Genomic DNA, 25226 nt, shown 5'->3' on the forward strand with positions numbered 1-25226 from the left:
TACACATTCAAAACTGTGCACGTACGCTTATAATGCAAGCATTTCGACTCGCATAAATTCCGACAGTTGGAGTTGACAACATGTGCGCGACCTGTCTTCTATTCTTATATTGTTTCTTAAAAATTATACAGTTTAAAAATTAAATTACAAAATTAAATATTAATAAAATTAAATATTAATACATCTACATAAACAATACACATTTAAAAAAGAATGCTAATTTCATCTTCTTGAACTTCATCTCACCTTATTGGGATTCTGCCATTATTTGTGATGCGGTGGTCTATGCAACTCCAATGATAAAAGTTTACACTTTTTCCTGTGCAGAAAAGCTGTCATGACCTGATATATATTTTGGAGTTGTGTCAGATAATTATAATTACTAGCAGAAGTCAACATTCTTATTTCTAATGTATAAGGTAGTTGTACTATTTTAAAAAAATAAAATTAGAGTATGTATATATGTAATAGTTTATACACCAAAAAAATATATAAAATAAATTATTTTTTTGAAAGTGTATATATGTAATAGTTGAAAGGTAAAAGATAAATTAAAATTGCAGAGTGTAATGTTACATTAGTGGCAGTTGAGAGGTAAAATGAATATAAGAGAAATCAGAAGAAGTTTTATAAGTATTTTCGGCGACTTTCACTCATCATAATTGAAATATTATTACCTTGATATATAGCATATGTTTGGTTGTCCAGGGGAAAAAATCACATAAAAAACGTGAAAAAACATAAGTAATACAACGTTCCTTTACTTTAAAGTGAAAAAAAAATAACCGTCTTTATATCATCATCATTTGCTCCTCCAAATTAAACATGTTGAGATTTTTTTTAAGTGATTTGACTTCTATTTAATATTGTTTGTAAAAAGGATATTCAATTTAATACAAGAGATTATTTATGAAAGGGATAAATTTTAAGAAATAATTGAAATGGAATTGAAATTTAGGTGTCTATGTGTGAAAAAAAGTAAAGTTTAAGGATTAATTTAAACAAAATTAAAGTTCAGGGTGTCTATTTTCAAAGGTGATAAAATTTAAGGATTAATTTAAAATAAAATAAAATTTAGAGTGTCTATTTATAAAAAGAATAAATTTTAAAAAGGTTAAATATTTTTGTCCCGAACTATCATTAGACATTTCAAATCTTATAACATTATTAACCACGTCAAAAATCAATAATTATATACAATAATGTTCATTTACTCTTAACTTGTTATAAAATAAAATTAATCATATTTTCAAGTAGTACTTTCTCCTAATCCTACCTCTTTTATTATATTTTTTTGGTCTTGTTAACCTAGTTAATAAATTAAAAGGAGAACATTATTAATGTGAAAATCATGCAAACTTAAAAAAATCATCAACAACATAATTTTATAATTCTAATAAAATATTTTTTTCTTTTAATTCTTTAATCAATGTCTAACATTTATCTATTATTTATCACATTTGTTATTTAATGTTTCTATCTTTAGAGCTATCAAAAATTTAAAATGGTGGAACCTTACTCATTGGGTTGAGTTCACCTAACTTGTTTAATAAATAGATCAATCCAATTCTATTCATCTCTTAGTAAGTATTAAAAATGTTGGCCCAACTCTCCATATATTGGTGAGTTAAAGGAGTTTACTCACTTAAAATGATAATAAAAATATTTGTTTTAAAATCATTTTTTAAACAAAAAAATAATGTTTCAGATTATTTATTCTTAGATCATAACTTACAAGCAACATTTCAATGATCAATTCAATTGTCAGAATCAAAACCAATTGAAAGAGACAAATATTCATGCTAATCTTCATCAGAAACTAAACATTGACATAAAGCAATAGTATTGGAACTACAAGTTATAATTATGTACTTTGTAATAGTGTGAAGAAAATCAAAATACAAATAGTAATCATCATGATAAATGCTATCTCAATTTATTCAATTATAAAAATATAGAAATAAAATGTGATAAATGGATAACATGTGTGCTAATCCAGTCCACTACGCCCACCACAAGTTCAACCCAATGGACTGGATCATCTTTTTTTTTTCTTACTGATTTCTCTCTTCTTCCATTCTAATCCATCCCAAAAGTAGATGTTTACTATTTCCCCTTTCATAGTTTCACAAGTGTGCGCAGAGGCCAAACTGAAAGTGGTAGTACATGGTGTAATATTAATCACAGATGTGCTCTCATGAAGTCTGAACTTACAGCTCAAGTAACAACCAACAAGTAAAAAGTACAGAAGATAGCATAAAAAATGAAGGTAGAACAAATTCCAAGTTTTCTACATATTACGGTGCATAAATCAACCACGTGAAGGCTCCATTTATTTGCCGCTATAACATTGGTGACCCTCTTCCACAAATAGTAAGTAATAAAACCAAGTACAAAAAAATGTTCAACTACCAAGTGATCACAATCTTCATGCATCTGAGTCACACTATTGCCCTTTGCTCATGAAGTACACTTTACTCACCGCCAAAGTTCACTCAACACTGTAGAACAAAGGAATCATATAAATAATGCATATCTCTCCCTTAAGCCTTCAACACATACAAAAGTGACACACCAAATCAAAGACACCTGAGCCATTCAATTCCCCTCCTTTATTGCTTTCAAGTTTCAACACTAATTTTATTATCTGAAAAAATGGCTTTCAAAGTTTCGTTTTTCCTTGCACTTGTTCTAGTTTCCAATATCCTCCTCCTTGATACAACAGCTGCTGGACGCAGCATTGGCGAAAACTCCAACACAGAGGAAAAGAAAGAGCCTGAGTTCTTGTTCAAGCATGAAGGTGGGGTGTATATTCCAGGGATTGGACCTGTTGGATTTCCACATAAATTTCATCTCACACCTCAAAATCCATTACCTGGTGGCAATGGAAATGGAGGAGCAGGAACCGCAACAGGATCAGGATCACCACCAGGTAGCAGTTATGTTCCTGGTGGTGATGACACTTTTGTCCCAAACCCTGGTTATGAGGTTCCCATTCCCGGCAGTGGTGGAAGTGTTCCAGCACCAGCTGCACCATGAGTTAACTCATGCATGATTAATGTGATGCATGGTAGTTAATAAGGTGGTTATGCTTAAGTTTGTCTTTTTCTTTCTGTTTTCTAGCCATAATAATAACTTATCATAAATAAGTATGCTCCATGTGCACATTGGTGTATATGGTGAACACCATGGATTGCCAAGTCATTCTGTTTGTTCTTGTAGTCTTGTTTTAAGATGAATTGAGTGTGACGTAAGCTTATTTGTTTTTCGAAGTAGTTGCTGATGAATGAGTCCTCAAAAATAATTTCTGTTATGATTCCAATTTGATATTCTCTTTTCATGCACAGTTTTATGTGTTTGTTCCTTGAATGATAATAGGTGCACACCTTTACGTATGGTACATTATATTAAAGCTATTATTTTTTTTCTATTTTCTTATCAGATCATATAAAATAATATATTTACAATTATCTTCTTTGTCTCTCTGGGTGTTAATTTTATTAGTGTCCACTGTCCACCAAACTTTTTCTTGTTCATTAGTGGGATTTAATAACAGCAAAGGGTGTTAAATAATTATCACTTGCAAAAGCACGAATATAGGGTCTAGACCTATATCTGTGTACTTTATAGATTAATAAGGGGGCATTCAGCACATGGTAAATCAATGCAGACTTTGGATTTTAGTAACAAAACACCCTGAGCAAATGTTGACATTGACAATATTCCACAAACTGATATCATTTACAAGGACAAGATATTCCCTTGACAATGAACTCATCACGGATATCACGCTTCAAATCAACTAACTACTGTTAATTCACATACTGTACGGAGAACAAATTAAAACCTTTGCTATAGCAGCAGCCAATTCATTTATTTTTCTCAACATCTCACATCATGCGAAATACGGAAGTTCAGTACATAAATACATAGTAGGTGTGCTATCATGCCACCAATGAGAAAGTAGCTAGAAGCAAGAAGCAAACATACACCACCTACTACTCTGCATTTTTTATTTTTCTTATTTTTTAGGATTTTTTTTTTCAATTTTTTTATAAAGATTTAGATTATGCACTATTTATCATGTAAAATAACCTAATCAAAACCTAAAAGTCACTTTTATTCTTGCATTTTTTTTTTGAAAGAAATTATTACACGATTCAGGATTATTACGGTTTTGGTCAATTTTCACATAATATAGTAGTAATCAAGTTTTATTAACTTTTTTTTCATAAATTGTAAAATCTTAATGACTTGGCTGGTAGAGATTGAATGGAACTATGGTCATGTGATGATCTTGGATTAATCATTTCTCCTTCTCCGGAATAAGACATTAATAGGTCACACTATTGAGTAAGTTGTCCTTTGATTCAGAGACCAAAATTATCAGCATTTTAAAATTAGCCCCCACTCTAACTAATGTCTAGCTAAGAAAAAGAATAAGACTCTGCTGTCACCATCAGCTTACATCTCTGCAATAAACCCTTTATAATATGAATTTTAGCTGTCATGATCCTTCTTTATCATAGTCAAGGCAAGAGATCATACTGATAGAAAACGGTATGCATGCAATTACCTAATTTTACTTGATCTCGAATGTAGGAACGAATCTGATGTTATATTAAAGAAATATTTAATTGTGTAAATTTTGGTATTCCAGAAAAAAAGTTTTCAACTCATAGGAGGATGCTATGTTCCAAGGGGCATCACTACAGTGACCTTAACAAGTACTGCATGGGATTTGGATTCCCTAGAATTGCTTTTTCAACTGCAAAAAATCTACACTCTTGATTCTATATTTTACAATTAAAATTTAATAAACGTAGTTGCTTTTAAACTGCAGCAAATCCTGTTATGTACTACATTCCAGGTGAGATGTGAAAAAATATATATAGTTAACTGAATTACATAGGATTTGGATTCTCTTTGGTTAAAGTTATTATTGTCACACATCTGCATTATCTTCCATTTCATTTCCACCACACTTGTATTTTTATTTTTATTTTTTATCACATTATTTATATATCATTTTCTCTCTCTTCCATGTGTATGACTTCCACTCATACACCCCAAAACTGTACGTTTACCATTTTCCTTTGTTAATTACCAAAGTGCATGATAACTTTATGTTATGAGAGATAAATATAAAGCAAATGCAAGACTAGTCCTACCATAATGATTTTTATGTACTTCTCAAATGGTAACATGACAATTCATGTTAACAAAATAATAAACAGAAAGAATCTAGATCAGTTATGTAATTGTTACAATACTTTAGAGCTGTAAATGGGTAACTAATTTGATCATATTTATGTCAAGATCACCTGAAAATATGAGTATCTTATAGAGGTATTAAGGGTATTGCAGAATCGTCCCTATCCATGTATAACATGCTAGGATCAGATCAAAACTGCAAAGTCTTGGAATGCTTAAGTGCACATGGCACAACCTTCCAGAGGTATTAAGTGCACATGGCACATGGCACAACCTTCCAGCTTTGGAATTAGATCTGCCAACATAAAAGGAAGCCAAGCAGATGAAAATAAAAAGAAGCATGCTTAAGAAAGTTAAGTAACAGTAGCACCATACACACATGCAAAGTCTTGGAATGTAACTATAGTAAGCATATTTCAAAAACTAGAAGAAATCAAAAGCCTAAAAGGTAACGAAACTTTCAAAAAGAAAAGTCAATTAATTCGTTCAATATAATCAATAAGATTACTAATAATGACATTCATTGATCCCCCAATGAAGCAAGACTTGCCGTTCATTAATCAATACCAATACAATTTCATTTTAATTGTTCAAAATCTTCCATTGAGAGGGGCAAACAAACATCCTTGGAGTCATTTCATTATTTTCTATCTATTTCGCAAGTAAAATATAAAAGGAAAAATCATATAATTAAAACATGACACCATCTAAAATATCATGGAAAACATACGACACAACAAGAAACAAGCTATGTAAAGGTTAACTATACCATCATTATAGGGACAAAACAAAATGATAATAGTTGAAGTTAAACCAGAAATACAAACACAATGCCATAAGGGATAAAAAAAAATGCTGAAGAAACAAACACATAGAGCCCCCCATATTCAAAATTTTAAACATAACATTGTAGCATCTTAATAACAAGGGGAAAAATGCAATTTTCATGGCATACAATAAATAAAAAAAGAAGTGGTGTAGGTACCTGGTTCATGCAAAATAAATAAAGAAATGTTGGTTAGAGGAATCAGATGCCCACAATCTTGAAGATGATGAAGCAGAGGAAACCCAGGAAAATCAAGAGGTAAAGGTAATCAACGAATACAAAGAATCCGGTGGATCCATGATTCCTCTTCTTCTTGGTTTTGGACACGGAATTGTCTATTTCTTCCAGCTTCGCCATTGGTACGGATTGAAGCCTTGTGTGTGTTCTTGAGACAACTATTTATTGAATTGCATGAATCGAAGAATCACAATTAAAAAAGTTAGTACCATATTTCTATTTGCGTATCTCACCTTTATTCTTCATGTCCACTTTCTCATTCTACAATTATCATACTTGTGTTTGGTAAAAAAATAAATTATCATTCTTGTGCTTATTAAATTTTTTGCATTTTGTTCCATGTGTTGATTGTCCTTCAAAGATGAAAATTTTTAATTTAATGTAAAGTGTAACAAATTAATGTTACATAAAATTTAATGATAAATTAATCCTTAAATTTTACAACTTAATAATTAATTTATTATCAAATTAATCTTTGAACGTTTTGAGCAAATTTAACAATAATATTAATTTATCACACATTTTTTATATTTAAGAACTAAATTTATATTTTGTCTCTTTCATAGACCAATTTGTTACGACATCATTTTAGAACAAATTTAATTATTTATCTAAAAAATATAACACTAAATCAAACATACATAAATTATATATATATACCTCTCATAATTTCTAAATACACTTTCTTACTTTTTATCTTTTTCTGTGATCTTACTTAATTACCCTCCCCTCCTCTTCAAATCGTACCCCACTTTTGCGATTTCGATTTAGCTATCTTCCTGTGTCGAAGATGTTTTTCTTTTCAATGGTCAAAACTTTGCTCCTCCATTATGCTTCTACGTAGGGGTGAGCAAACAAGTCCAATTTGACCTAAAATCGTTCTATCCGAATAAAGATTGCTTTTGGGTGGATTTGGGTAAATTCACAAGTTAATCAGGTTTAAGAAAGTAGTTATGATGGGTTAAATCAAGCAAGTTCGAGTTTGGCCTTTTCATATCGTCAACACCTAAACTCAACCGACTAAGTTTATTTATACAATGAGATTAGGCCCATTTTTCTCAATTCCAATGTCTCCCTCCCACTCATGGCATGTAAATACTTATAGATCGATGACAAATGAAAATGAACACGACCCAAACCCAACCCATCATATGTAGAAAGTAGGATTCATTGCATTTTGACCCTCAATTTTCTAATATTTAGAGAATTCTTTCACCTAACAAATTAATTTGATATATTTTATCCCAAACTTTTTAAGAAACTTACAAATTTTATTTTATTTTATTTTTTATCATTGAGCTAACATGACATGACATGCTCAAGTGAGCATAAATGTTGGAGTAAAATTTGTCAAACACCAAAAAGTTGGGATAAATTTTGTCAAGATGTGGAAAAGTAAAATTATGTTAATATTATATAAATTTCAATGATTTGTAAAAAAAAAATAACTCTTAATTAATAATATATAAAAATAATAACTTTAATGCAATTAACTAAACAAAATAGGTGTATTACTATTTTATTCTCTTGTCTATAAATAATAAAGAATCATGAATTCAATTCTTATTAAAATATTTTTTTTCCACATAATCATCATATAAACAACTTACATAATTTCATGTCATCAGCAATATATCACATTAAAATGATAGTTTAACTTAAAAAAAAATTACAATTTAGGCTACTATTTACAATAGCTAGGCTTATAGGGCTCTTGTTGCTTGTTCCCATGATTGGACCTCTTTGATGGATACTGCTACTACACATTTGTCGTTTATTTGAGTCCAAACCCCGTGCACCAAGACGAGGAGCAATGCGCTGGATGAATCTCGAGCACTTATTTTGAAAAACATATGGTATAGTTTAAATTCTACAATATATTTTTTTTTTCTTATTCATTAGATGAAAATATTATGTATTTATTATTTTTAAATATTAAATACGCTTTTTTTATTTAATTTTTTATAAAAGAAAATATTTTTATTACGATTTTAGTATTTTATAAAAAATTAAGTGAAAGATTTTTAGTTTTTATAAATACATAATAAAAATATATTTCTCATATCAAAATAAAAAAATGTTCCACAACTTTTTTCGGTACATGAATAATTTTTTTCGGTACACAAATTCCAGAACTTTTAAGTACATGTAATATTAATTTTTACAGTATATTCCTAAAAACACGTTATAAAAGATTCCTTAAATGAAATGACACCTCTATTGAATTTATAATTTTTTACGATAAATGATTAAAAAATGTGAAATATATTATATTATATGCTTATGATTATTTATTAAATGATTTTTCTAATTTTTTATAATAAATACCCATTTTAATAATTTTTCGTTTCTGTTTCCTTAATTAGTATTCACGGGCATGCATTAAAAAAATTACTATATTATTATCTCCAAAATATAAAAGGTATATAATATTTTCCTCATTAAACAAGTAGAAAAATTACTAAAAACATGTTATAGATTTACAGGAAGATTTAAAATTATTCTATAATGTATGATAAATATTTGACATAAGAATATGGCAATATTTTTTGTCATCCAACAAAGGAAATATATAAAATAGCAATGTTGAATTATTTATCACCAACATTAAATACTTAGAAAATAGTTTTCTCACGCATAATAATTATTTCCTAAGATATTTAGGAATGGTGCTTTCGCATAAGGTAACGGTGTCATGATTTGTGGCTATATATATAGCTCAGTCCTTTTCATAATCTTATCTGATTGCATTCCAGGTGAACTTTCTTTTTCAATTATTTATCGTCATCCCACAAAATCAATGAACCAAACAAGTTATAGAAAATTTGAAATACACTTTTTTGACATTTAAACTTGTGTTTAGAAACACGTTCTGCAGTAGATAAATCACGTTAGATGGTTTAAAATAATGTAAAAGTTAGAATCAGTAGGTTTTATTTATAGGTGAAAAATTACATCCCTGCTGCGTTTTTAATTACACTATATATATATATATTACATAATTAAATATCTATATGTTTTTGAGATAGTTTAATGGTTTTTCTTACAATATTTATAAGAAAATAAAATAAACAGTTTTTTCATACAAATTTTTTTTATATAAAGAATTATAATAAATATTTATTTTGATAAATTATTTTACTTATAACTTATTTATGTAAGTTATAAGATTTTTTTGGTACAAGGTCATATATATTTTTTTACGGGAAATAGTTTTACACAAGTCAGATAAAACAACAGAAACAAGATTAGTGTAACTGGAGTAAAATATGTGAATGCATTTTTTGTGTACAAATTATGCATAGTATTTTAAAAATAACAAAAAATGTGTAAAGAAAATAAATATATTTTTTTACACAAAAAAAATAATTTTCGAATCAAGTAAAACTTTAGAATCATGATCGCTCATTTAAAAAGAAAGATTAGTGAGTGGAGCAAAATATGTGAATGTAATTACATACTATTCGTGGAGATAGTCCTTCGTATTATAGGAGCTGACTAAGTTTAAGGTTCATTGATGGCAGGAAAAAAAAAAAGACAATAAGAAAATTAATGATCGATAGATCGAAATAATAAGTGTCAGGTTCTTTTAAAAAAATATTTTATATATTTCCGCAAATATTTGAGTTATTTTATATTTTTTTATTAACTAAAAAAGTGTACAAGTTTTTTTTAATAGTTTTTAACGTCATATGAAGCATCAACTTTTTTAAAATACTATCTTTTGATTTTTATTTTTTTATATATTTTTTATTTTTATCTTTAAAATACTTATCTAATTTTTTAAATAAACTATAATTTTATTATTTTTATGTCATTTTTATTTTTTTCGTTAATATTTAATTTTATTAAATATTTATAATTTAATAAGTTATTTTTTTCGACTTTCAACCATCAACTTTTAACTATAATTAATTTTTTAATTTACAACTTTGATTAAGTTTTTGCCACAATAACCATATATACGGACGTATATATTATAAGAATATTGTTATTCATGCAATAATTATGCTGACAGTACAACTTTTTTTAGTGTGAATGCGACAACATTTGCTGCCACATCCAATCGGAAATTTGGGGTAGGCACATCAAGATTATGTTTACATTGTGTGTACCCAACCAAACAACAGAGTGTGCTAGAACCGTTGGTGAATGATGCATAGCGTGAAAAACAGGGACTTTTACAAAAATGTGTAATTTTATTTCTGCTTTTTCATCTAGGGGTTAATTTTAAATTATTATCCATTATAAGTAGGGTGAGAATAGGTCAGACCAAACAAGACCTTGAAAGGCCTGAACCTAGTCTACAATATTTTGGCTCTGTTAGCCTTTTTAGAATACATTAATAAGAGAAGTAGGAAAACCAATAAAAATAATGAGAAATATGAAGGGACATATAATTCACACCTAAATTATAATTAAAGTCTTACTTGATTATAGGAATAGAAGTTATGAAGCAGTAATGTGTAATCAAAGTCTGATAGTTTAAAAAACATTAATTGTACCCAAAAAATAATATAAATATATATTGGTACCCAAAAAATAATATAAATATATATACATATATATAGGCCGACCTATCAGACTTATAAGGCTTTTTAATAAGCCTAAACCTGATCTATTTAATTTAATAGGCTCTTAAAAAAGAAGTCTAAGTCTAATCTTTTAATTAAATAAGTCAGTTCAGGCCAGACTTTATGTAGGATAGGTCGTAGGTTCCTGTAGTCCGACCTGGCCTATTCCCACTCCTAATTATAAGATAAGTAGTAACATATGGTACTATTTTTGAGTTAGAAATTATAATATTTGTTATAATTTTTTTTAAGTAAAATCATAATTTTTTTTTATAATTTCAGTTTAATTTTTTATTTTATTTATGATTTCACTTGTATACGTTTTTTTTTTAACTTCTGACTTTTAAGTTCTAATTATTTTTTTACCACTTTGAAGTCATATTTTTTTTTTGCTTTTAAAGTTTTTTGTTTCAGGATTTTTTATTTACTTGTATTTTTTGTTTTCAACTTTTAAAAAATTATAAATAATTTTATTTATTTAATTATTAAATAAATACTTTTAATTTTACTTGTTATTAATTTTATTTAATATCTTGTATATATTTTTTATATGGTTTTATTTAATATGTTATATTTTTTTAATATTGTTTTATATAAAATATTTTGTATAATTTTTTAATAATGTTTTATTTAATATATTTTTTATATTTAAAATTTATATTTTTTTAATAATGTTATTGAATTTAATTTGTTTTGTAAATGTAAGAAATAATATAAAATACTTAATTTTTTTCAAAAAAAAATAAAACAAGTATCTTTAAAAATTCAAGACATTTAAATAAAAATTATAATTTTTTTTAACATAATTGTAATAAGTATCCATACAAACAAGTAGACGACTAATATAATTTTTACTTTTTATGTTTTTCCTTAACTTGTATTGTTTATTTTATATTAATATGTTATGTAGTTTTTAATTTAATAATTACTTTTGTTATTAAATTATTGGATGTTGTTAATAGTTAATTCCTTTATACAAAATAAATAATATTATTTTATAAATTATAAGTTAATATTAGTAACAAAATATTTTCATATTTATTTTAAAATTTTAGTTTATTAAATTTAAATATTTAAAATAAAAAATATTCAAAAAATATATTAAATATCATTATGTCAGTTTTTTTATTTCATTTGCAAAAAAAATTAAATTTAATAACATTATTAAAAAATTATCTAAAATTTAAATAGTCAAAATATATTAAATAAAACAATAATAAAAAATATATAAAATATTTTAAATAAAAAATATTAAAAACATATATAACATACTAAATAAAACTATATAAAAAATATATACAAGATATTAAATAAAATCAATAACAATTAAAATTAAAAATATTAACTAAAATTATTTACAATTTTTAAAAAACTTTGAAAGCAAAAGAGAAGAACAAATAAATAAAATAACATAAAACAAAAATCTTTAAACCTAAAATAAAATAAAAAATAAGACTTCAAAGCAGTAAAATAAAATATAAAAAATCTTACGACTTCAAAGTCATAAGTTTAAAAAAAACATATATGACATTAAAGTCATAAATTAAAAAAAATTAATTTAAAGTCGTAAAAAATTTTACGATTTCAGTTAAAAGTCGTAACATCTGTTATAATATTATGATAATATTGTGATGTTCAAATCTTTTCCTCTTCAACATTTGCAAAGCAAGGCTCGCAAAAAATTCTTGCTCATTTCTTGCGTACCAAATAGTTGGAGTTTTTTTTTTTTATCTTCGTGTTTAATTTCCTCTTCTTCTTTTCTCTTATTCTCGCCATTTCATCCTTATTAGGGTTACTAATTTAAAAAAATAAAAATTGTATGTAAATTGCGGTTAAGGTCAAACTAAAAACAAATAAAATTTAGTATAAACAAACATTTTAGTATTTTTTAAAAAAACTAAAAGTTTAGTGAGAGAGATTTAATTTTATTTCACCCATTTTGTTATTGCTAAACTTTTACCATCAACTTCTAAAAAGACAAAACCTTACTTTCATTAGTGTTGTGTTTTTTAGGGTAGGCGGGTTCTTGTTAGTTGTTACACAAACCAGCACAAAAAGCAATATACCTTTCCATTTTTCATATATATATATATATATATATATATATATATATAATTAATTGAAAAATATATAAAAAAAGAAATAAACATATTTATGATATTTTTTATAAATTTTAATTTTATTTTATGGATAAAAATATATTGAGGTGTTACAATTTGGTTTTTTTTAATTAATTTTAAACTTTTGTAATTTATATTTATAGATAAATTATTTCATTATATTTTTAGTTTCAATTATTACATTTTTTTCAAGTATTCTACTATAAATTTTATATTATATTTTTAAATATTTAAAATAAAGTAAAAAAAGTGAAAAAAAGTTTGACAGGCAAGAATGATGATACTTTAGATGTGTGATGAGTGAAAATAAATAAATAAATAATAAATTTTGGTTTTATTTAAAAATGATAATAAGAAACTTTAATAAATATTTTATGAATAAAAAGAAAATAAAATATAAAGAACTAAAAATTATCATTTTAAAAAATGCTATTGAAATAATATTTTAAAAAACGTTAAAAATTATTGAAAAAATATTGTTTATCAAATAAGTTTTTCATCTAATAAAAAAATTTAAAAACTAACTAAAATTCATCATATTCTTAGAAACAATATTCATATAGGTAGAAAAAAAAATTATTGTTTGCTAAGGAAAGAATGATCATTGTTAATCCCCAAAGTTTGATCTTCAATATCTAAATACATAGAATACTTGTTTCTCTCATTCTCTCCAACTAAAAAAAGTTTTATCAAATAGGAAATCATTTATGGTAGTGGCACCTATTAAATAATCAAAATAATTGTAATTAGAATTGTCCTTATCATTCCAACGATGATTTTTTATCTTTATCGATTAAAATGTTGGTATCTTCGCTTGAACTAATATTTTTAATAGGAACAAAATTATCCATTAATTTACTTAACTCTCACCAATACCTTCCAAAACATAACTTTAATGTTCCTTCTGGTTGGAGGATTTCAATGTCTCGGGGTCACTTTAATTCAATGTTCCCTCACATAGCTTTTGATTTTTTGCCTTCGAAAGTGTGAAATGTCATTCAACAAATGTTCTAACTCTTAAATAAACATGCACTATATAGTTAATTAACTTGTGTTATGGCCTTTTGGCTCTCTCTTTCCAATAAAGAGGAAAGAAATAAATGAAGTACTATAATTACTTTCGTGTATCAATCTATTTCTCATGACATTATCATTTTTTTTTATAGAGCATGACATTATCATCTTAGTAACAGGAAAAGATACAAATGCTAATATATAAATATGTTAGCACTTAGTTTGTTGTTTATATATAGACACAACACTACTAGTATCCCCACTCGCACATAAGCTATAAATATTCAATGATAGACACATAAATAACACTACTAAAAAATATAAATTTAACATCATTACTTTAACATCAGTTTTCAATAAAATCGATATCAACAAGAATATGATAGCATGCATAATTATAAATAATGTGACATCATTAACATCGGTTTTTTAAAAAATCAATATTAACATGATTGAGTTAACATTGGTTTATTAAAAATTTGATGTTAACAAAGTAATGGTAACATTAATTTGTTGAAAAACTGATGTTAATAAATGATATGTTAACATCACTTAGTTAATATCAGTTTTTATTAAAAACCGATATTAAAACCTACATTTAAAAACATATGAATTGTCTCTACGAGTCTTATTTTCTCTCGTGCGCACTCTTCTTCTCATTCTTGTTTCTTTGTCTCCTCGCCAAACTACCTCATTTTTCCTGTTTGCCTCCTCGTGCCTCTTCGCCTCTCCATTGTGTTTGCTCCGTCAGCAGGTAAGTCTGTGAGCAGGTAACTCCTCGTGCCTCCTCTTCCTCGCATTCTAGCAATCTGCTGTCACCACCTTACCTGCATTTCGTCTTCTCCATACCTCGCGACAAATAAGTCCTATTTGGTTTCGAGAAGACGAAACATGAGTGAGTTGGTGATGGCATCGCAACGCCTTTGCTTTATGTCTGAAAATGTATTCTCTGAACGTGATAATGGTGGTAAATGCTAGTGTTGTTGTTATTGCAATTCTCTAATGAAACTTGTGTTCGTAAGCTATGGTAGTGTTGCTATTTGTTTTTTTTATTTTTGCTTGGTTTGCAGTTATTACCATGAAAGTTAAATTATACATGTGTTTTTAAGCTATGGTAATGCATCTTGTTGTATATAGTTGTGGTCTACTAGGCTATGTATATGGTAGTAGCTTCATGTACACACTACTAGAAAATAGGCTTTGGTTGCACAATTTTGTTTCTAGTTTGGATGGTTATGTGTGTATGTGCTTGTTAATGAGACTTTGTGCTGGAGTGAGAATTCTACCACGGCCTTAGGCCCCCAAAATAGGAATATTATATTGGTATCATATTGTGTTGGTGAGAGAATTCTTGGTTATGCAGATTTATTGGTATCATATAGTTATGTCAAATGTATCATGTATATTAATGTCATGTTTATATTGTAAATGGAGTTTAGAAACCTTGGATAAACATCAACAAAACTAGAAGGAAATGACTATCATAATGATGAAGATTAACAAAGAATCGGATGAATTGTTCAACATTGTTCATGTTATTAATCAGGTTAGAAATTATTTCAAGATTATTCTAAAATAAACATGACTTGATATATAACAGTACTTTTGCTTATATTAATTTGTTTGTTAAATGTAGTCTTACGGTGAAGTGAGTAGGTCATTTGTTGTAAGATGGAAAGATAAACTTGAGTCTACTTGGCATCTACTACACTCTAGTGGCAACATGCACTCTGTCACATATAACCAAGATCTAGCGAATCCAACTCTACTTGCTGGATGGACGGAACTTAGAAAGTTTTATGGGTTCATTGGAAATCATCAAGTCACCTTGACCCACTATGGACAGAGTGTTTTCCTCCCCCACCATCTTCAAAAACAGTTTTGAATCAAAAGTTTTCCCTAAATAACATTCCTTGTACCACCAAGTTCCTAACTAAGACACTTTTAAAATCCTTCTCAGTGAGTACAAAGTGACTTGCAACAGTTTGGTGAGTAATTAAACACTTCTCTCTGTATGTCAAATTTTGATATCATATAGTTATCTAATATGAATTTTTTTTTACATTTTAGGATGTGTCGAGTACCATATACTCATTTATGAAAGTTGCAGGATTTATCCATCTGAACCTGGAAGGACGAAGTGTAGAATAGTTTATAATCATCATAGAAAGACTGCAAAAATTAGAAATGGATGAAGGACTTTTGCACAAACACAGAATTTGCTTCCTGGAACTCAAATTAGATGCAACTTCTAACTTTGTTTGCAATTAAAGTACATTACTACTTTAATATTTTATCAATTTGTAAATTTTTGTTTATAATATGTTAATGTTTATAATTACTCTTGGTGCATGATATATTGATATATTTTATTTATAACTTTTGGTGCATAGCTGATTTAATGCGTTTTTATACAACTTTAAACGATAAGTTGTGGTATGAATTAATTACTACATGTTGCTAATTAAAAAAACAAATACGATATTTAAAAATAAATCATAAAACAACATCGGTTTTTCGAAAAATCAATGTTGTTAGTAAAAAACAACATTGATTTTTTAAATAACTGATGTTGTTTTCTTTTTATCAACATCGGCTTTTAGAAAAATCGATATTGTTTATTGACAACATCAATTTTTCAAAAATCGATGTTATTTTTTGCTACAATAACATCAATTTTTTAACAACCAATGTTAATATTGATAAATTAATGTTAATTGTTTCAACATCAATTAATAACCGATATTGAAAGTCCTTAATAACTGTTGTTAAAAACCTATTTTTTAGTTGTGTAGGTATAATTTCTTATAAGTCTATTTTCACTTTTCATCCTCACACACTTATACTTTAACATTGTCATTGTGTGATTGCATATTAAATATATTACACTTATACTTTAACATTGTGAGATTGCATATTAATTATTAAGTACAAATTTACTAATTAAGTCAAGTCATATACTATATTGAACAAGTTGTGAATCCCAAGATTTAATTACGGAAGAGATCTCATTAATGAGGTATGGACAATCACATAAATAAATATTATATTATATTTTAATTCAAAATCCTAAAACTCAAATTTATAAAACGTATTTTCACTAATATAATATTCAACATTTATTTTCATTCCTACATGATATAAAAGAAAATTAAGCAGAACAAAATTTTGAAAGAGTCCCGAAAATTAAGATTAATAATTGTTCATTCATTCATATAATCATATCAATCATTGTTCATTTGAACAGTTGTTGTAAGCAGTGCTCCGAAACTTTTTGGTGGTGCACGTGTTAAGAATTTTGAGGATGACATGATTATTGGTGCACCTGGGTGTCTTGAATTGGCTAAGTGCTGCCCCATTAGCAATGAAGTTGTCCAAGATCTTCTTGAAAGTCCCACTCTCCAAAACGCAAAGCTCCAAGGGTCCTATCGAGTTGGTTTTCCTTGACACAACATAGCCATGATCCGCAAAAGACTTGTCCATTTCGTTGCAGCATGCACCAAGAACATTGTCCTCAACTTCTCCTTTGATCTCCCAGTAAATTACGTAGTGACCCGGTTGGTTTGAGACATCTGCATAGCTTGTGAAATCAATTAGCTCAGCTCTACTTGCCTTGTTCAGAATATGAGACCCTCTCTCTACCACTAGCTGAAGGTCCTTTTCTGTGTTCTTGTCTATATTTACTGTCAGAATTAACTTTCTTCTGCACACAAAGTTCAACTTTGGGATCCCATTGTGGAAGCTGGCTACTTCCACCACATCCCCTAACCTGCACCTGTACAGTCCTGGAAAAAAGAAACATATCATAACAATAATCATCATTAGGTTATGTTTGGTTTGTAATTCAAAATGTTTTCACGTTTGTTCGATTGTAGATCCAACGGATGAAAACAAAATAAATATAAAAATAAGAGTCTTGATCTATTGACAAAATTATTTTTGACCTATGAAACTAAAAATCAAACATGCACTTACTAATTTGCTCTCAAATCAGCAAAAGCAAAATTAACATAGTATGATTAAACATCAATCACATACATTATTAGAAAAAATAAAGTCATGATGAAGTTTGTGATTATTATATCACAATGTTAACCAATATCTTTAAGGAATTAATTAAAAAATTAAAAGAAGAAATTTTTTTATTGAAAAATATAAAATTATGTTATTCATAACTTTATTTTACACCATAAGGGTGTATTGTTTAGCAAAATTCTTATTATATTAAGATTAAATTAAATTTTTTATCCCCTCAATTATCTTTTAGATTCAATTTTATCTTTTAATTTTTTAAGAATTTAATTTGATCTTTTAATTTTTTTTTAAATAATTCAATTTAATCCTACCATTAAAATTGAATCAACACTACTAAAAAATTATACTTTGTGACAATCTTAAATCATTATTAAGTGGTTTTAAATTATCACAAAACACAAAATTTTGTAAGGACATAAGTTTAGTTTAGATGAAATGATCAAACTAAATCATATTGAAAAATTAAATAATCAAATTAATTCTGAAAAAAATTAAAAATCAAATTAAATCTGAATAATTAATTAGAAGAAAAAAATAATTTAACCTTTTATTAATATACTTTTGCGTTTTCAATTCACTTGTATATAAACACTACCAAATATACTAATATTGTGTTCGCCTGATTAAAACTGAAGTTGGATCTTTTAAATGAGACCTTAAGTTCGAACTTTGAGGAGTTAGGAAAGAAGATTTCATTAATCATATCAATACTCCAGACAAAATCTGCAAAGTTAGGTTAGAAAAAACACTGTACAAAATTTGTTCCGTAATGAAAGTCTGAAATATGATGGTAACAACCACAAAAGTAACGATCGAAATGCAACCAAGCACTCCAAAGGGTGGCCAATATTAAACGTGGGTTGTTTGTGGTCGGTGCGCCACCTACTTTCAGTTTATGTACATAAATAATTGTTTGCAAGAAATCATTTATAAAATGATTTTCAAATCAATAATTCCAACTAAAAAGTATGTACACTAAGTCAACTATATATGATCAAAATTAGCCTAAAAGATTAAATATGTATTTAGACTAATTGATATTTTAAATATATATATATATATATATATATATATATATATATATTAATTGGAACAAACATGCACAGTGCTGCTTTTCATTATTGTTGATTCCCCATTATTAGCATGCACGCATTTCAGTCCACGCATTGAATATCTCTCATGATGCCCAATTGTATTGTATGCATTTCAATTTTCAATCATAAGTCCTCGTATGTGCATCTAGCTAAATTCAACAAATACTTTTTTGACATGATGCAACTAGCTACTTTACAGGACCATGTTCATGGTATATAGCTTGCATAAGTACTGGCACACATAAAGCTCGATCCCTACTTTCTTGAACCTGTTACTCTAGGTGTTATTTTATGTACGACGATGGGTCAATCAAAACGGGCTTGCCGAAATATGAATAGTTTTAGAGTATGTTTAAATTTTTGTTTGAGGCCGTCTGAACTCAGTTTTGAGAAGTATATTTAGTATATATGTTTAGATAACCCTTTAAAAATTACTTTTGGGTGTTAAAACATATTTTTGAAAAGGGATACTCTCTATATGAAATATATTTACATACTTATATTTGGCCTGAAACTAAATTCGTATAAAAAGCAGGATTAAAATTTCTTTTGCAAACTCGGTTAATAAAATGAGGCCTATTTCAAAAATAAATTTATCAACTCTAACCAAACTTGCACTTATTATTAGTTTACAGATTAGGTAGCTAGAGGCATTTACTTGGTATTTATGACCAAACAAAATGTCAAGAAAAAAGATGCTTCTGTTCCAGGGATCTACTAATTAAATTCTGGCATGTGTCATGTTCAAAATGTAAGTCACGATAAAACTGAGAAAAGATGGGTCGAAGAAATGAGCAATATTGATATAGGAGACTTGCTATGGGACAGAAATTTAATGATTTTGGTACAATTATATTTTGGCTCATTAATTAATTGTATGAGTACGTACCAAAACCCTTAAATTTGAGAGTGCCATAGAATTAATTTCTCATGGTATATAAGAGAATTAAGGAAGATGAATACCCGTGAAAGTTGTGAGGACTACTTCATATTCTTGTCCAACTTTGATCTGAGACAGTGGAATTGGCTTATCTTCCATGAAATCATCACCTCCTGAACTCAATTTTTTTTCATGCCTGTGAAGTGGAATGAACTCAAAGTAAGAGAAAGTGGGAACCACAGCAAATGTTACATCTTCTGGTGGCAAACTAGGGTCAACATTAACCCCTATCCAGCTCTCAGTTGAGCCATATTCAGCACTAACCAAAGGCAACCCATTTGCATAGTGCCTAAGTTTTTTCAAATATGGTTGCATGGACCCTGTCATTATGGAATAAACATACTTTGCATTTGGCCAAAGTTTTGGAATCAAACCAAACCAATCCACCCCTTCTAGCTCCTTGCAAGAATCTTCTAACTTTGAGGCCAAATTTGGGCTTGGAGAGATGATATCCAAAGCAGCCTTTCTCATTTTGGATGACTTGATTCTTGAGCTAAGAGTTCCATCTCTTATGTCATTGCAAATTTCTCTCCAAAGTTCCTCAAAAGTGGTGAAAGCTTGCACCATGCTGTAGATAAAAGCTGAGGTTATAAACTCAACTTGGTCAGAGAAGTATAGGCCAAGAAGAAGGTGACAATATGTGGATTGCTTGTAGTCTCCACCAGAAATCACTTCTTGAGGGCTACAAGTGAATGACTTGGTCTTGTGCTGCTTGATTTTGAATTCTTCACTAGCATAGTAGTGTGTTGTAGCGGTTCCTACTGTTAAACCTCCTTTTGTTTTGAACCTGTTGCTGCTGTATATGAATTCAAGAACCCTTCCACCTTCCCTTATTGGATAAACCCTGTAAACAGTCAAAAGATAAGGACGAATATTTTACTAAGTGCTTTAAATAAAATAAACATACACATAGGAACAAGAGGGTACAAAAAAAAAAGGAACAATTCAAGGAGATATTATATTGAGGTACACACCTTGATCTATATGCTGCAGCTAAGGTGAATATTTGAAGCGTGGTTTGTGCACTATGGCGGGTAAATGGTACGAACTTCTGCCTCCCCTCTGTGGTTCCAGAACTGCAAACAAGAAAAGAAAAAAGTATATATATATATATTCAAAGTAAATAGGAAAAATTATCAGAAAGTGGCAGGGGATCCTTCCATTCCATAGATATCATAAGAAAATAGAAAGAAATAGTACTTAATAGAAAAGATTAACAAAATGCATAAAAAAGACTGGTGGTGGTTTATTAGTTATATTACTTTTTCAGGACTCTTGTTCATGATTTCATACAAGCACCTATGATTAGACCTGCCTTGAATAATAATAAACACTAGAACAACCATGGATTAAGCTTAAGCAAATATATACATAACCAAATAGCCAGTGAAATCTGGCAGAATAATACGGAGAGAGCGATATGGGGCCTGTATCTAATGTCCTGTAATCTGATCCTATTCATGTCACGAACATGAGTCACATGACAATAAAATTAAAGAAAAAACCAGCACTATAATGAATCAAAGTTTTTGTCCCCAAAAAAGTAGAAGAGAAAGGAACTAATGTATAAAATATAAAAAGGTGATGATACCTTAAGGAAAGAGTGGTTATGGGTTGTTGAGTAAGTAAAGGAGTTGTGTCCCCATCTGCAATCCGTTGCATAAATGGTTCAAAATCAGCATGTGAAGCAAGGGGAACCACAGAAGAGAAAAGTGATTCCAATGCACATGCATCCATCTCAAGGATGTTGTAGCTCCCCAACCATTTCTTGAGATATTCCACCCCATAGTTCTGCTCCAGAATCTGGCACAGCAACTGAGTCTGAACAAAACCAGCGTTTTGAGATAAATCCTCAAACCAGTTCATGACATCATAGTCACTGTTGTTGCCATTGCCATTGTTGTAGCTGAGAACAGGTTCCATTAGAGTTGGTTGGTGCTGCGGCATGAGGAACTAAGTGAGGTGCTAAAAGTAATGATATAGTGTTGTTGGTGGAGGTGTGTGTGTGTCTCAGTGAGGGAAATATAACGAGAAAAAACCAAAGGGAACCCACTACTTTATGTTGCTATCTAGAGCTTATATGTCCCCTATTCAAAAGGTTCAACAAACCTCTGATATTTGCAGAATTAAGTTTCACAGATATGGTACAACACAATAGATATAGACCACAGGAAATGGTATTATCATTTTATTACGGGGAGAGAAAGAAAGAGAAATATTCTTCCTTAATGTAAGGATCATATATGGGGACTACATTACTAATGGCCAGGGACCAAGGAACAGCTGATCACTTTTTCCCTCCAATTTATTGTGAGCCACCATATTTGAAATCAGACCATACCTAAACTTGATTTTTTTAGATTAATAAAGTATCTATCAAATTTGTCAGTGAGGAATCTCTGTCGAAGAACCTGATTGACCACCTTCAGTCGATTCTTTCCTCCTAACCATATTTTTTTTATCTATAAGACTTAAATTTAAGATCTTATTTAAGAAAACCAAATACATTATTCCTCGAACCAATGACTTGTAGGTAATGCTTTGTTTTAAGTTAACTCATTACTATTATATAATAAACGTTATTTTACCAATGTTGGTGTAAGTGGAATTAGATTCAATTTCTTAAAAAAGGTTTCTATAAGTTCAAATTAATGTTTGTAGATGAAAAGAAATACATGGAGAAGGAAACAATTCACTAAAAGTCATCTTATTAGTCATCCATGAAGTAAGCGAATATTTCACACTTTTAATTAGAGATGACAAATGAATCCATTTATTCACTATCCATCCATTTAAAAAAAATGGATGGATTCAAATACATCCATTTAATTTTATGGATGATTAATGATTCATCCACTAATTTTTAAAATCCAATTGGTCCTCCAATCAATACTTAATGGATCAAAATTGATCAAATTTAATAATAAAAGAACTTGTGGGCAATATTCGGTCAACATCGGTTAGGATTTTTTTCGGTCGTCGTTGGTTAGGACTATTTTTGGTAGACATTGACCTAGGTTTTTTGGCCGACGTTGGCCGATAATGTTTTTTAGCCAACATCGGCTGAAACTATTTTTTTTTGTTGAAATCGATTGAGGCTATTTTTTTGTAGATGTTGATTAGTGATGTTTTTCAACCGGTGTCGGTGGATGTTATTTATCAGGCGATATCAACTAGGGTTTTTTCGATTGACTTAATCAAAACTATTTTTGGCTAGGGTCACCTAGAGTTTTTCAACTGACATTGGTTGATGAAGTCAACATCGACCAATGCTATTTTTCAGAAAATGTCGACTAGGATTTTTTGGCCAACTTTGGTTAGGGTTATTTTTTGCCTAATGTTGTCTAGATTTTTTTTTGGTTGAACATTCTTAGCCGATGTTATTTTTCGGACGATTTTAGCTAGAGTTTTTTTTAGCTGAATTTGGTTAGAGCTATTTTTTGGCTGATGTCTTTCAAAGTTTTTTTGCCCAATGTCGGTTGATGATGTTTTTCGGCTGACATCGGTTGAAGTTATTCTTGATCGATGTTAGCTAGGGTTTTTGGTCGACATTAGACATGACAATTTTTTTCTAACATTGATTAGGACTTTTGATCGACATCAATCATTACTATTTTTTTAAACATTGTGTAGAAGAAAATGACATGAGAAGGGATGTCAAATTGTGTTTCTAGAAAATTAAAACTTTTTCTAAGATTGAAAACACGTTTATCGTCTCATGCAAGTAAACTTAAAACAATTAGAGAAGTTTTGATTTAGACTTTATCAAGCAATGAGAAAAACAATTTTCTTTGTAAAACAAAACAAGATAAAAGATTTAAAAACAAATTTGAACTCTTTGTCAGTTTAAGAAATAAAAGGAAGTACACAAAGAATTATATTGGTTCATCTCAAACTCGAGACTATGTTCAGTTCTTGACAACCCACCAATTTTCAACTAACTTATCAAAGTTATAAGTATTTTTCACTGTCACTTCTGACTCTTACACATGCAAGCTCTACCCCCAGCTTGACATAAACTCACTATTCTTTGTCCTACCAAGTCATTGTTGGTTCTAAACAAATCAACAAGATTTGTTGGGAGTTTGCACAATGACTAATGTATGACCATCTTGCTGACAAATATACCACACATTCTTAGTCTTTTCTCTCAAGGTGCTTTGATAGCTTAGTACCTATACAAAAATTTACAAAAAATTTTAAAAGAAAGAATGAAAGGATATGTTTGTGTAGATGATTTGTGTCTTGCTTTGTTCACAACTTCCTCTATGTATAGTCTTCATCTTCAAGTATTCATTGTCTCACAACAGTTGGATTATTCAATATGTTCTTTGTCTAAAGTCTTAAGCCCATTGGAGCATTTAATGTTTCCATTAAATGCATGTCTCTTCTTCATGCAAAGTTCATGTTGATAGGCTAATGTGTCTTGTACTTAGCAGGAAAGTCACTTCTTTCATCATAACAGGTATGCAACAATAGAGCATGCTTTTGATGAAGATCAGTGTCTTTCAAACTGTGAACTTCATTTATTCTTCATAGAAGAATGTTTTATGCATGAAAGAATCTCAGACACAAAGTATTAAATGAATGTCTCAAATGCACTATTTAAATGTTATGTCAAATCATCTTATCGATGCATCGTCTGTAAATACAGACGTACAGATACAGATCATGATTTGATAGTATATCATACACAATTTTTTAGCATTTGTATTTATTTGCATCTAATCAAAACAATTAGGAGTCTTGATTCGTCTTTAAGATATAGATGTCTTTTGACTTAACACATTTGCTAGGTTTTTTATGGTTGATGTTGGCTGAGGCTTTTTTTCGACTAACCTCGGCAACGATTTTTCCAATCAATGTAAGTTTGGACTATTTTTTGGCTGATGTCAACCAAAAAATATCACTGACCAGCATCGTCCAAAGAAACCCTAGCCAACTTCGACCAAAATATTGTCCCAACTAACAATTGATCAAAAAATATTGGCCGATGTTAGCCCAAAAATAGTCATGGATGTTGTCCACCAAAAATCATCATTGGTCAACATCGACCATAAAATGGTCTTCATTGACGTTGACCAAAAAACCCTAACTGGCACCAGTGAAAAACAGTCTAAACCATCATTGACAAAAAAACCTAGCCGACATCAGTCAAAAAAAGTTAATGTC

At 28.8% G+C, this 25226-nt stretch overlaps 2 protein-coding genes across 2 annotated transcripts; one reads left to right on the forward strand and one right to left on the reverse strand.

Annotated features, from left to right (window-relative positions):
- Window positions 1-2541: 2541 nt before the first annotated feature.
- On the forward strand, window positions 2542-3346 carry LOC114417239 (putative cell wall protein). The gene has a single exon (XM_028382372.1). The coding sequence runs from the start codon at window positions 2656-2658 to the stop codon at window positions 3037-3039; it is 384 nt and encodes a 127-aa protein (XP_028238173.1). The 5' UTR covers window positions 2542-2655; the 3' UTR covers window positions 3040-3346.
- Window positions 3347-17171: 13825 nt separating this feature from the next.
- LOC114417240 (indole-3-acetic acid-amido synthetase GH3.10-like) lies at window positions 17172-22240 on the reverse strand. Its single transcript, XM_028382373.1, has 4 exons — window positions 21646-22240; window positions 21029-21130; window positions 20078-20898; window positions 17172-17770 (listed from the first exon to the last, which is right to left on the reverse strand). Exons 1-4 carry the CDS (start codon window positions 21999-22001, stop codon window positions 17214-17216), a joined length of 1836 nt encoding a protein of 611 aa, XP_028238174.1. The 5' UTR covers window positions 22002-22240; the 3' UTR covers window positions 17172-17213.
- Window positions 22241-25226: the final 2986 nt, after the last annotated feature.

The sequence above is a fragment of the Glycine soja genome, chromosome 6, assembly GCF_004193775.1.
Source record: "Glycine soja cultivar W05 chromosome 6, ASM419377v2, whole genome shotgun sequence".
NCBI lineage: Eukaryota > Viridiplantae > Streptophyta > Magnoliopsida > Fabales > Fabaceae > Glycine > Glycine soja.